General features: G+C 42.4%; 1 protein-coding gene across 14 annotated transcripts in view; it reads right to left on the bottom strand.

Moving 5' to 3' along the window:
- LOC111870569 (delta-sarcoglycan) overlaps positions 1–15210 on the bottom strand; it is a 451374-nt gene that overhangs the window by 21535 nt on the left and 414629 nt on the right. For all 14 annotated transcript variants that reach the window (XM_023862958.2, XM_023862967.2, XM_023862957.2 and 11 more), the window contains one exon: positions 11491–11686. In XM_023862958.2, coding sequence (XP_023718726.1) covers positions 11491–11686 — 196 coding nt within the window. The remainder of the gene's footprint in view (positions 1–11490; positions 11687–15210) is intronic.

The raw sequence follows: 15210 nt of genomic DNA, 5'->3' as shown, positions 1-15210 counted from the left end.
TATTGCTAGTGGGGTGGGACTAAGTCCCTTGTACTGCAGCCACTTATGGCCTACTGTACCAGCCCCAGATGATAGGTGAGGGTGATTGTGAAGCAATTGTTGGAATGAAGATTGGCAGGGGAAATCGAATTACTCGGATAAAACCTGCCCCAGCGCCACTTTGTCCACCACAAATCCCACTTGACCAGACCCGGGATCGAAACCGGGCCGCCGCGGTGGGAAGCCAGCGACTAACCGCTTGAGCTATGGCACGGCCTAACCTTTTCCAGTTACGTTAACAATTAATTTAATTTAATTATTTCTCTCTTTTCTTTCCTTACTCCCTTCTTTTCCAGCTACGTTCTAAATTAATTGCATCAGCATGTTTTGCGAACCCAGGACCTCCTGTAAGAATAATCCCACGCTGTGTGGTCCGATATGCAGATGAGTTGCCGTGTTATTCCGCTGGGTCGTTAGTTGCGCCGTGGGGCCGCGAGATAGCGCTCATTTAAAAACGTGGCGACAGTATAACATCATTAACAGTACATTTTACATCCGCATATGGGAACAGCCGGTCGGATTTTCTTTATTTCTGCAGCTGAATCGGCTGTCACAGTCCCGGAAGCGTGTGTGCAGTTCCTGTTCTCTCTGAATCACATGGCGGGCTGCCTGAGTAACTCCACGCTGTACAGTCCTGCCCGCGGCAATTATTCAGCTGGTGAAGCACTTCCCGCCTTTTATGGAAGCAGATAATTCATCATTGTGTTCACACGGACCCTCTTTTAAGACAGGTGACTCCAATCCAGAAGCACAGAATCTATTTAGGATAATTTTCAATATTAACCTCGTACCTAAGTTTGCATCCCGAACTGCCTCTTCCATTCACGTTTTCTAAACAAATTTTGTGTTAATTTCTCACATCTCCCGTGCATGCTGACCACTCTTCCTTGATTTGATCATCCAAGTACATTTGGTCGTTGACTTACGACCGGCCGCACTTACGACCACAAAAAGAAATGAAAAATAAAAGATGATTAAGAGGTAAAAGTTTTTAAAAATAAATGATAAAGATGATAAAAAGATTAGAAAGGTTAAAAAATACTGTTAATAAATATATGGCCGACTTACGACCTGTCAGAACGGAAGTCGGTCGTATTTTCTTCTTATTGCTAGTGGTGTGGGACTAAGTCCCTTGTACTGCGGCCACTTCTGGCCTATTGTACCAGCCCCAGATGATAGGTGAGGGTGATTGTGGAGCAATTGGTGGAATGAAGATTGGCAGGGGAAACCGAAGTACTCGGAGAAACCCTGCTCCAGCACCACTTTGTCCACCACAAATCCCACTTGACCAGACCCGGGATCGAACCCGGGCTGCCGCGGTGGGAAGTCAGCGACTAACCGCTTGAGCTATGGGGCGGCCAAGTCGGTTGTCAGTCGACGACCAAGTGTGCTATTTTATGAAGAGCCAGTTTATGCAGCTGCTCATTATGCAGTTCTGTCTATTCTCGCATTCATCTCTTTCTCTCCTCCTCCCCCCTTTTAGATTCAGTGTCTGTTTAAAACTGTAAGTTTACAAAGCAGAATTCACTAGTTCACAATACATATTTAACTAAATCTGACTCCTCATTCTCTGTCCTCTTGGATTCGACCAAAGGTACGGTGCATTTAGCTCACACCAGCCTCCTCTAAAATACAGGACGGCACTTATGTACACTATGTTCAATTTAGCTGTGCCATTCGCTGACTCTTGTAAGTTTACGAAGAAAATTCTCGTGAACAATTATGTTCATGCAGATGTAGAGTTCTGATAAGATAAGTCTGACTTTTGTCTTGTTGCAGCATTCAAAGCATGGCGTTCATTATTACACAACTCCTTCTATTGTTTTCTACATTTTACGAAGCTGTTGATGCCTCAGATTTTATAGGATCGTATAGTAAAAGCAATGGTGAATACTGAATTGGGTAGGGTTAGGAAGTAAGAGGCCGTAGCCTAATAGAACACTTCTCAAATCCAAGTCTGGTAGTTTTACCATTATGCCAACAGTCTCGGATAATGTACGACTACTATAATAGTGGTACGGTAAACCAATATTATTAGTTTTATAGATAATTGAATTCAGTTTTACAATTAATTAACTATTTGCACGTCACTAGCCTATCGTACCAGCATTACAATTGCCAAAGCCAAAGAGATCGGCTTCAGGTTAATCACCTACTACAGTATTTCAGTCAATAGATGGCATCAGATGTAATATGTAAATATTCAGATGAAGGAACAAGCTTTCACCTACTACAGTATTTCAGTCAATAGATGGCATCAGATGTAATATGTAAATATTCAGATGAAGGAACAAGCTTTGACACTAGGTATACCTGTCGACGTTTGAGGGAATTCTGCGAAATTACTGTGCGTTTTTCTGCACAATTAAGTTCATTCTCAAGCAGCCTTGGCGTGGCTAATACATTGTTGCACGGCGGCCCTTGGAAGTGAAACCGTTAATAAAATGCTTATTGTAAAATTTACACATTGTAAATTTTTTGTTTTTATTTCCTTCAACACTACTAATCTCAAAGTAAACGAGAACGTAGAAGAAAAGTGGGAAGTCCCAGAAGGAGCTGGTAGGGAGATGCAGAGACTGATTTAGGAACGCTCAGAGTAAAAACATGCAGGCAAAAGGCAAACAGCAGAGAAGGATAGACATCTCTCGTAACAGAGGTCTAGATTCTTGGCGAACCGTGGGGCCAAAGAGTATAAATTAACGCTTGTTTCAGTTGTCCAAATTCCAACAGAAAAACTGCTGATTTGAAAACAGTTTTCGCTCGACGATTATGTGTCCCGTCTCACCAAAAATTAAAAATAAAGTTGTACACAGTGCACAGTACCTGAAGTCCTGGGCACTGCTTTATGTCTTATGGGTAACAATGTAAAATATTGTGTACTATTTGTTTCTTTGGAAAAATGCAACAAAGAAATGCAGTTGCTAGGGGCATCGGAAAAGGCACTGTAAGAGAAATTAAAGAAGAAGGAGACAAGAGAAATTCTGAGGTAAGCATTCAACTTCCCTTTTTGCATCCAACAAGACACGTAATCCCAAATAAACTTGTTACTGGACTTGATGATTTCGATTTGTTTGACGACTGAAGAGAACTTACGTGATTTCCACAAGACTGAAAAGTTGTTCCACCTACTGAAGTTTTAACAGAGGTGACGCATTCAGTTGGCTTCAGATGCCGTGGACGAATCTGGGATTCAGGTGGAGAACCCTCCCCCCCCAAAAAGAAACATTGGAATTTTGATTGGTAAGCACATAACAGATAACTCTCATCACATAGATCTCGCCATGTACGAGAGAAGGCAAGTCCACTGTGTTGTGGATGAAATACGAATATATCCTTTGCTCTTATGTTTCACACGTGGTGTGATGATAAAGTTCTGGGTCTGAAATTTTTCTTCTGCGCATTCAAGGTTACTCTTGACCTTGTTCGAAGTTACGTGACACTTGCTATATCTAGGTAGCTTCAGGAATGGAACACTTTGTACTCTTAATAAATGCTGAAATCAGAGGTGTATAGGTTGATTCTAATCATAAATTACTTTCAATTGGAAATACGAGTACGGGAATACATGGAAAATGAAGCTTCGGGTGACCTAAGAAGAGCATTGTTCCCAAAGACATGGTCCGCGAACCACCAGTGTCTCAAGAGAAAATGTCAAATGTTCCTCCTCCATCTTCAATGTCACGGACTTTCATGGATACATAATAAACATGCGATTTGAATGATGAAATCGTTATATTATTTTTGGTTTAAAAGTTATGATGTATAACTGTTGACTAAATTCTACTCTTATTCCATTTCAGTCAAAATTTCGTTTAATATTCAGGTTGCTTGCCAAAGAAAATTCACAAAGTAAGTGGTTCGTGGTTCATAAAACATCGATAACTCCTGGACTAGAACAGTTTGCACTTGAATTAAGTGACCTGGGCTGTGATGCAACTAGTGATTTGGAACTGGTGAAACTTCAGGCATTTAAGACTTGTAGTTTTAATGTTCCCTTTAGAAGAATCAGCATAATTGATGAGTCCCTCAGACGCAGTCTAAGGTTTTCGATAAAGTAGCAACACAGCGGTAGTAAGCTACTAACATCTTCCGCTTTCTGAGAAGCGTGGATGAATACCAGCATCGTATCCCTGTGAGTCATAGGAGGCGACCAAGAGGGAACCCAGTGCGGGGGGGATATGAATACGGGGACCTGGACCTTCAGTTTAGGGGAGTCTAAGATCTGAGAGAGTAAAATATGATCATGAATTCCGCGGGACTCGAACCTGAAAATGAATCCGCTGGCGAGGACCAGCAGTAACTGTAAACGACAGACACATCCTTTTGTCAGAGAGGATGTTACTGTTATAAAGGACTGTCACCTCAAATGTGAGTCTCAAGGGTCTTTTCGCCAAGACCGCCAGTCGTAAACTAACTCTGAGTCTGTCTTTCTGGGAATCTGCTTCTACAGGTGACGTTGCTCACCGTCACAGCTATGATTAACTTGATGTAATGTGAAGGCGGCGGGGAAAGAACTGGAGACGAAGCTGTCGCATGTTTTTCAAAACTTTATACGCACTGAGGGATTAGGGAAACAGCTAAAAACCTGACTCTGGATAGTCGCTGGCTTCGTTCGGAGTGGACACCGTGCTATGTGCCTTGGAATGGAATTTGGGACAGACTGCACAGCGGAATAGCCAAGCGGACTGTACGAGTACAGCAGAGTTATTAGCATAACCCACCGTCAAGCCTCCTTATCTTTGTCACTCAGCACAGAGGAGTGGACATAGCAGGATTCACACTCAAAGAGTGATCCGCTTATACTCGGCCACACTGGACGGACAGAGAACTTTCAGTCACTATTATCCTTCTCTTATGTTTCTCCAGTTTTCATTCGTTCCCAGTTTCCGTACTCTTATGTGGCGGTCTATTCAGCCTGCTTCCTTAAAATCTCCGTCTCCAGAACAGAGCAATCCTCGAATGCACTGGAATCTGATCCTGGCCTATAAATTATCTGTTCTGATGACGTTTGTGATTTCCCTCAGTGTTTCAAGCCAGATGCCAGATCACTGTCTTCAAATAGCCCCTCTATTTCCACTCATACTTTTAGCGTAAAATCCTTATTTTGAAAAATATAAGGAGGCTTATGAGATCACCTTGCTGTGTATCCTTCTGTATTTGTCCACCTGCTTGTGTATTCCCTTCTAATCTTCATGTTTATGAGGCTTACAATATCACCCTCCCCTCTGTGTTTTTTTTTCCTTGACACTACAGTCCCCTAGGGCGGGTGATCAGCTCGTCGCAAGGTCTCTACCTGTACACAAACACACAAAAACGCACACACACAAACTAAACATCCATGCCCTGAGTGGGATTGGAACACATGATCCCGGTTTCCAAGCGAGCGAAGACAGTACATTCCTTAGACCGCTCGGCTACTGTGACTGGCTCTGTGAATTTCACCACTCCTAATTTTTGTTAGGAGGCTTATAAGATCACATTGCTTTATCACGCCATCGACCACACGCCTTCAGAACATGATGTTCATTAGGCTGTTCCAGAAATGTACACCTTCTCGTTGCCGTCTTCACAAGAGACCGCCATAAGTCTCTATCCTATGCCAGCTGAATATGCTCCACTTCTCTAAGATTTATTTTAATATTATTCGCCCATCTCCATTTAAGTCTCCCAAAAGAACTCAGTCACCCTGGTTTTGTAATTAGAATTATGTATACGTTTCTCGCATCCGCATGCATGCTAAACATCAAGTCCATCTCAATCCTCCTTAATTTGATCACCCTAATTTTAATATCTGGTGGAGGGTACAAATTATAAAGATCATGGTTGTATAATGTCACTATCTCTTTTTTAGGTCCATATCATCCTGTCCTCAAATATCCTTAATCTATGTTGCTCTCTTGAAGTTAGAGACCTCGTTTCACACTAACACAAGAGAAAGATTCTATGTTATATATATTTATTCCTATTCCTCCCACTTTGAGCGCAGGGCGTCCGTGGCACGCTTCATTTCACTTCAGTTTCTTAATCTTGGACAGACGGTAGGATCCCTTGGACGGGGATTCAGCCAGTCGCAAAGCCGCTACCTACACAGGACGACACAAATACAGAGTAAACGCAAATATCCGTGACTTGTGTGGGAATCGAAACCACGTTCCCAGTGTTCGAATTGGCGAAGACATTTCATGTCTTAGACCGCGCGGCAACTGTGACCGACAAGAGAAAGATTAAGTAATGTAAAATAATGTGATACCTCTGTCCTTCAACAATAATTCTAAATCAAAAACCGAAAAAAAGATAAAACAACCCTAGCAATCTAAACCGACATTGAGCTTTCGTGATACGTCTATATACATTAAACTGAACCGTACAAAATGAATACTGTGGAATAAATCGGATCCATTTTTATGTTTCGTTTTATGTTCGTACAAAACGAGTTATATCGGACGTGACAAAGAACATGCTGTAAATCGATCTGCATGGAAACACAGTCGCCATCTAACCCAGGATTTTTTAAACTAGAGCTGAGAAAAGAGGACAATGGTTCGGAATCAGGGTAATTATTTTTCAGGAGAAGTTATCTGAGGGAAGACTGAAGGCTTCCAGTTTATGCGATATCAATGACTATGTTATTTCCATGAGGAAACTGCATGACTCACCCAATTACATACATTTTTTTTTCCTTGGCACTACAGCCCCAGTGGGCCTAGGCCTACCTCCATGAACTCCGTTCACTTCGGTTTTTCTAGATCTTACACATACGGTAGGACTTCTTGGGCGAGTGATCCGCTCGTCGCCAGGCCTCTACCTGTAGACAAACACAGAAAACGCACAGAAACATCCATGCCCTGAATGGGATTCGAACCCACGATCCCGGCTTCCGAGCGAGCGAAGACAGTGCATGCCTTAGACCGCTCGGCTACCGTGACCGGCTATTACGTACATTACATCGTCTCTTTGCATGTTTGGCGTGTTTCATTTTACTTACTACCGTTTCATTTAACGATGTTTTCAATTCCTGAGTTCATAGGGCTTATAGTATAGCGTGAAGTGACCGGCTGATTAGTATATAACGCAAAGGAATGGATGTGACAAGTGTTATATCCTACTTCAAGGTACAATCCTACCATCTTCCCGGAGACGATAAAAACAACAACGACAATTCTGTAGTCTCTGGGATAAGCTTTGAACCTGGATTCTCCAGAATATGACTCGCCAGTGCTAACCACTCATCTTTGATGTTCGGTTTTTCTCGTCTATACGGTGATATCTGATCATTATCTGGAGGTTCCTGAAGACTTTCTTCCGTTTCTCAAAGCACTGGTGTTCAGTCAGAAGAAACACTCTTCCAAGAGGATGAGCCTTGATCGCAAACAGCGAATGCAATTTTGGATGCCTTTAATAAGCATCTTGGTGGATATTCTGTCTATAGATAGTCTTGGACACCACATTCTCCTGATCTCAGTCCCTGTCATTACCTCTATGGCGATATCTGAAAGATAATGTATTCATGAACAGCCCCCATAGAGAATAACTCTGATAGCTTGCTATCAGAATCGCTGCAGGCACCTTACGCAGAATGGCAGTCAATGTTTAACGTTGACTGCAAATAGTTACCGACGCCCATGGCTCATAAAGTGAACAAGTTGTCCACTGATAGATAATTCTCCCAAGTGTACTCTACTAATTAATATCAAAATTATTCCTGTACTTTACATGCATAAAATATACGTATATATGCAATTTATATTGACCCTGTACATGTTCTGAGCAGTGGGGATATGCCGGCCCCATCACGATAGCTGTGGCGTCTAGCATAATCCACATCATCTAAATACGTTGAATGGTTAAAGGAACGAAAAATATACGCCTACAGGGAAGAAATAAACGAAGAAGGAAAGAAAGCAAGAAGACTGGAGAGGTATAGTAAAAGTAATATGTACTCGTATGAGTCTGATCTGGTTTCTCTTCTGAACACGAAGAGAGAAGATATTTCAATAGAGTTGTTGTGTTGATTTATTCAGTAGCTGCTTATGATTTTGTAATTTCTGGTCTTGTCCAGAATTGGATACAAACGTGATCAAATTATTCATGTGTTTCCATATTTATGTTACGTGTACAAAGCGACTTGCAGCGGATCAATCTCAGCCCTTCTTTGTTGTGCCGAATCTTCTAGAAAACTAGGAAGAATATGTAACATTGACCGATCTATTCTTCTGGTCTCAATGCCATGTACTGTTTAAATTTGCGATGGCGTTGTAATTAAGTGTAGTCATGAGTCGTTTGTTAAAGTGGTCAATAAATCGAATCTCCAAACCGAAAACCTGTCGATAGTCACTTGATAATACCATTGATTCTTCTGGTTACATTAAAGGCGGGGAATATTTTGGACAGTTGAGAAACTATCAGATTCTCAAGAAGTATTGTGCTGCACACTGATTCTTTGAAGACGAAGGCTTCCTTCCTTAACGAAATTGTACCCACAAAATACATTATTTGTGTTGGAATATTTAATGAGTAATGATCAATTAGTTTTGTAATGATGACACTACTGCAGAACTACGAATCAGAAGTGAAGATTATGGTGAATGGTAAGTACCGGAGGATGGGTTATTTCAAGATACAATCAAGGTGTCCTCACAGGGGGTCTGAAAACCTTAGTAACGGAGTCTGCTAATCCGGATAAGAGCCCAGCCTAGCAGCTCACGAGTACTAGGCTAACGTGTAGCCGCGACATCTGCCTATCCCATCATCTGTTTATATAATGACGTTTTATCAACCTGTAGCCACTCATTGGGTCGAGATTCGAAGCCGGAATCTCCAGAACGAAGCACAGCAGACATCCATTCTACATACGGCATAATCTTCAGGGTACTCCCCCTAGGGCCATAGTTATGTACGAGAGCGTCATATATTCTGAGACATGTTCACAGTGTACGGGGATTCTTAGTAAGTGCCTTGCTTTGGATTGTAATTGCATTAGAGCAACAAGCCAGCTGTTCAGCTGTATTGACAGTGTTTTGTTCTCCAAACCCGCTGTGGTCACGTCCGTTATCAGCCTCAGGGCCTAATTATACCGAAACTTGCTTGTCATTTGTTCGTCTCTAGCTAAATGGTTGCCTCGAGGGACCGGAAAGAAAGAGTTTAAACAGCGTTTGTGTCTCCGTCTTGTGTTGTCTCTGTAGTTTAACATCCTGCAGTACCGATAAGAGGAAGGTGAGTAGTAATGTGTCTAGCATTCAATTTTGCTCTCAATTAGCGTAACAGAACAACCTAGGCCACAGAAATCTACAGTGATTCTGCAAATGAGATAATGGTGGTAGAAACCGAGAGTGTTTCGTCAAAATATCAGAGTCTGTCTGCACGCAGCGGTGTCGAAGGTGAATATTACTGTCTCTGCCGGGAACAGAACTCAGGCAAAAGTAAATTTCGACTGCTACAGCTAGAATATAAGGAGTGCAGAATTTATGCGGTTAAACATTTGGCTGGGGCCGGTCACGGTAGCCGAGCGGTCTCAGGCATGTACTGTCTTCGCTCGCTCGGAAGCCGGGATCGTGGGTTCGAATCCCACTCAGGGCATGGATGTTTAGTTTGTGTGTGCGCGTTTTTGTGTTTGTGTACAGGTAGAGGCCTTGCGACGAGCTGATCACCCGCCCAAGGAGTCCTACCGAATGTGTAAGATCTAGAAAAACCGAAGTGAACGGAGAAGTTCATGGAGGTAGGCCTAGGCCCACTGGGGCTGTAGTCCCAAGGGGGGGGGGGAACATTTGGCTGATGGACCCGCGGTAGCGCACTTGGTATAGCGACTGGCTACGGGATGGACATGAGAGGGGTCGAAGTTCGAGTACCGGTAGGGTCAGAATTTTCTCTTCTCCATATCGTGTAGACCGGCTCTTGGGCCCACACAGCCTCCTACCCAATGGGTGCAGGGGGCTCTTTCCCCGGGGCTAAAGCAGCGAGGGCGTGAAGCTGACCACCCACGCCCCAACTAGTGTCGAGGTCAAGAAAATGTGGATCTATACATCCACTCCACAATACGCCTTCATGGTGTAGTGCTTAATTAGTTAAGCACAGGGACAACTTTTTTTACCTAAACATTTGGCTGATGTGAAAATATTTTGTGTACACGTGTCCGAAAATGTCAACAGACTACGTTAGACCGAACATTTGACAATAACACAGTTGTTTCCACATGAACCGCGCTATGCAGACGGATCTAGAAACATTTTTCTTTTCTTGCGTTTACGACTATAGAACTTAATAATATCTTCAACCGTTGCCTAGGTTCACGCTGATGGAATTTAATGTGTAACTTTGACATTCGGAAACAGGCTGCGTCGAACTGCAACAGTGAAGTTGCAGAAATGTTGGGAAACATCAACAAACGACGCGACTTATAACCGAAATCCAAAAATATACTACAGCACATTCCCTAGTACAAATCACTACCCTCAACTAAGAGAAGGCTAGCTAAATTCGAAGGCCTGACCGTGTGCAACGTAAAAGCTGAAAACGTCAGCATAATTTACTGGCGTCTCTTGCCACTGGTACATTGAAGCTCAGTGCATCCCTATACGAATAGTAGTCAGGTTAAAGCCGACCAATTTTCCCCGCCACTTGCCTCGCCGTCTCTTCGTTGAAGTACATTACTCTCTATGTTATCAGATATGTCCGTTTACAGTAAATTGTGAATGGATCTGATCAAGTGTAATTCCTGAGATTAGAATTGTAGTGCGTGTGTGGGCAGTAAAAGGGCCCTAGTTACGTACAATGTGTCATCCTCAGCACCCCCAACAATACAGTTGCAACCAATGCCCCGTCATTTCTTGCTATATTGCTTCTCACTTCTCGTCACGTGCAACCTAGAGTCCCGGACCGACTGACTGACTATCTCCATGGAGTTGAGTCCTTCTTAAGAACCCACAGTCGCACAGCTGCTCAAGATTTTCCCAGTATTTCATGGAAACCGAAGGTTCATTACCGTGTTCAAAACAGTAATCCACTAGTTCCTTTCCCTAGCCAGCTGAATTTACTCCATACCACCAAATTCTACTTCTCTAAGATCCATTTCAGTATTATCATTACAGCTATGTCTAAGTACTCCTAATGGCGTCTTGCTTTCTGGATTTTCCAACAAAACCCTATATGCATTCCTTTTCTCCCCCATTCGTGCTACATGCCCTGCTATCTCATCCTCCTTGACTTGATCATTCTTAATCATATCTGGCGAAGAATAAAAGTTATGAAACCCCTCATTATACAGTTTTCTACAACCTCCTGTCACTTCATCCCTCTTCGGTCAAAATATTCGCCTCACCACCCTGTTCTTCCCTTAATGCAAGAGACCAAGTTTCATGCCCATACAAAACTACAGGCTAAATTATATATATATTTTTGTTTTTAAGTTTCTAGATGGCAGACGAGAAGAGTCATCCTCTCCTTCTTCTTACTTACGGATGAGAATTCCATAACCTTGAGTACCCAGAGCGTGAGGGCAAGGTTCACGATCACCATGACCAGCAATCCCAGTATGAGCAGGTAGAGGCATCTCTTGCGCCAGCCGTATATCCCCACCTTGAAGTTGTGCGTGGTGCCGCGGCATGACGTATCTTCCATCCAGTCAGAAGCCAGGGACCCACCTCGCAGCATCCTGCGGGCAGCGAGCAGACCTCACAGTCTTCTGGGATATAACGCACTGCACGTGTACTCCGCTGAAAGTCAACCGATGTTTCGGAGAAATAAACAGAGCTTTTGTTTGCTACCTGCTTCATGCTCGTCCCTTACTTGGCTTATTCTCCGGCGATGAAGATGGAGGCGACATGATCCTCCGAAACTCTGGTTGACTTCCAACGGAGTGCACAGCGTTACGTCCAAAAAGACAAAATTTTTCAAGCAGAATGAGATAAGTGGACTTATCATATGCGTGGAATATGTCAAGATTTTGCTTTAAAAACTTCAGGGGAAGAGACCTAGGCTTTGTATTGAGTACAGTACTAAAATTACAAGAATACGTTGTCAGAAAACATAATGAATAATGATAATAATAATAATAATAATAATAATAATGAAGACTGCTTTCTTCATAGTCACCGCCGTGAAAGCCTCAAATCTTACAATAATAATAATAATAATAATTCATCCATCAATGGCTCTACAGCCCTTTGTCGGGCCGCTTCTTCAGTTTCGTAATAATTTTTTACACAGACGGTAGAACACCTTGGACGAGTGATCAGCCTGTCGCAGGGCCGTTACCTAACACAAAGACAGAATAAACACATACACATGCCATGAGTGAGGTTCAAGCCCATGGTCCCAGCGTTCGAGCGAGCGAAGACAGTTCATGCCTTAGATCGCGCGGCCGCTGTGGTTGGCATAATAATAGCAGGGTTCTTGAGTACAATAAAACCCCACTCTAACTTGGTAGTTAATTGTCCGCTTTACCACATGAATGTAGCATCTCACAGTTGCGGCATCCGTGCAGTCGCAGGGGCCAAAAAGTGAGGGGATTTCACTTTGTATCCCTTCGTTACAAGAATTCGCCAAATACAAGCAAAGCTGGATTTGAGGTTGTCACAGCAGTTGTTACGAAAAGTTCTACTTGTTGGATAAAAGGCAATGTAGCAGGTGGCAACTCTACTGCCACCTGCCTTCACGTTAGTACCTTGCTCGGCTTATTCTTCGACCCTGAAAATGGAGGCGATGTGTTCCTCCGAAACGTCGATTGACTTTCAACAGACTTCATGGGGCTATATCCCAGTAGATAATACTGGGCTGACAACCTTACCGCCATCTTTGAGCCGACTGTCTAGATAATGTGGGACCCTCAACGTCTCATAACCCTATGGGCCTTCACGGCCTGGTACAGGAATAGCTTTACTTTACTTTCTGTAATCTGAATCGCTGGTTAGAATGTAAAGTAATACCATTCTTAAATACTCAAAAATAAGTCTTAAAATTGTAGTTCAATTTATTACGCACAGTCACTTAACCTAAAATTAACAACGATATGAGACATCAAAGAAGACCCGTACAGCAATACCCCATTTTTCGCCACCATTTCAACGCCGAAAGATAGAAGACAGAGAGCTCGGCGTCGTCGAAAAAAGTCACAGATTACAAAACACAGGCGCTAAACAGAAACGCTATGAAGAGCAGGGGACTATGACACAAACGACTGACCAGCCGTCAACGCGGCAGATATTCCTTTGATAGACAAAAATCGCTAATTTGTGCAGAATGATCTGAAGATTTTGTCTCTTATATGCAAGCATACTTCTAGTCAGCCTTGAATGTTCTAGGGCACAGACAGCATCCTATCCAGTGGATACCGGGGTCTCCTTCTCTGGTAGTAAAGCGGCCGGGGCGTGAATCTCTCCACTCACCTCCAACTAGTGCTGAGGTCAAGAGAACACGAATTTATACACCCACTCTCCCATACGTAATTACTTCAGGCACAGGGAGTACTTTACCTTTTAATATGAAAATAGAGAATTGAAAGGAAAAAGACATGGACATGCTGTACAGAGCGGCAGTGAATGTATCCACTCTTCGGGTTGAGAAAAAGGACCTCCAGAACGCAAGACGGGGAGGCATCCACTGTAGCCACACTGTTTTGATGCAGAATGTTAATTTGGTTTAATATTGTACACGTTAGGGTCGCTACTGTCGGAAAACAAAACAACGTTTTGCTGTATCTCTATGGTACGTTATAAATATTAACAGACCAGCCTTCAAGCTAATGCGCCTCGAGACAGACAGACAGACAGAGCAGTGCGGGAAACAAATTTTAATTCTTCGTCCGGTAAAATTGGACGTGGGATATGTCAGGAGTTCCAGAAATTATAAGGAAGCTGGCTGGTCGTGTCTGTCGGTGTTTGACATCTCAAAGAGTTTGTGACTCCATGAACTATTGTGATAGGAGAAGAATGGGCTTAAGAAAATGTTTGCTTTCGCAATTTTGTTCCTTGTAAGTTATGATTTTTTAAAACTGAAGACGATCTCTCACAATTTTATTGTAAATACTCTTGAATAATGATTCCAAGGGTTTTGCGTGTCGACCCTGATATAGTTTTTCTTATTTGCTCATATTTTTTTCTCACTTAAACGTTTTCTTGTGTTATTACGTCACACATATTGTTTCAGCTTTTTTATGTAGTTTCATATATAATTTCATGTACATTCACACAAGAATTTCTGCCACGAACAAATACGATTACTACTTTATTTTAAACGCTCTCATCCATAGAAAAATGGCGCAAAGAACCATTGATTAATAATTACACAATGGAGGGGAACCTTTCTGTGCATAATTTTAACCGGAAAGGATTACCATTGCAAGGAATTTGACGGACACCCTTTCACAATTCCTTTAACTCTTACCACATTAAAATGTAGTATTAATATCAAATCGCATCATCCTGTTGCACTGCGTAGACATTAAAATGTTTTCTGATACAATTTGTTTAGCTCTATCACCGTACAAACATTTAAAAATATATTGCACCCCTGCTATTGAAATACTGCATCACGTTAAAATCCAACAGTGGTGACTTGAATCAAGAAAATCTTGAAAACCATAACAGCTACTCTGAGGCGACAATGGCAATAGATTACTTTCTCACCCAGAAGTAGGCCCTACGTTAACCTACGAATATACCACCCATCAAATTTGTCTCTCTATCTATATGTTATTGGTAGATGTTGATTTGTGTTTGCTCGTGAATACGAAGTATGATCCCAATTAAGAAGAAAGCAGTCTTTTGGGATTTGGCACCGTGTATAAGTGGTGTTAACCGACGTTTCGGAGGAACATATCGCCTCCATCTTCAGGGTAGAAGAAAATATAAGAATTCTGCAAGCGTGCAGAATTCTTATATTTTCTTCTACCCTGAAGATGGAGGCGATACGTTCCTCCGAAACGTCGGTTAACACCACTTATACACGGTGTCAAATCCCAAAAGACTGCTTTCTTCATAGTCACCGCCGTGAAAGCCTCAAATCTTACATAGGATCCCAATTATTAAAGCCGCTGCCAAGCAACGACAAATGAAACTATAACACACTAAAAAGACAGTGTGTGTTATAGTTATTTGTAGTTACTAGTTATAAATGTTCAATAACTCCGATTATCAATCCAAACCCCATGTATACATCGTAGTCAGTAATATGTGACAT

Source organism: Cryptotermes secundus, unplaced genomic scaffold (genome assembly GCF_002891405.2).
Source record: "Cryptotermes secundus unplaced genomic scaffold, Csec_1.0 scaffold117, whole genome shotgun sequence".
Lineage (NCBI taxonomy): Eukaryota > Metazoa > Arthropoda > Insecta > Blattodea > Kalotermitidae > Cryptotermes > Cryptotermes secundus.
This window is presented reverse-complemented; position numbering and strand designations above follow the sequence as displayed.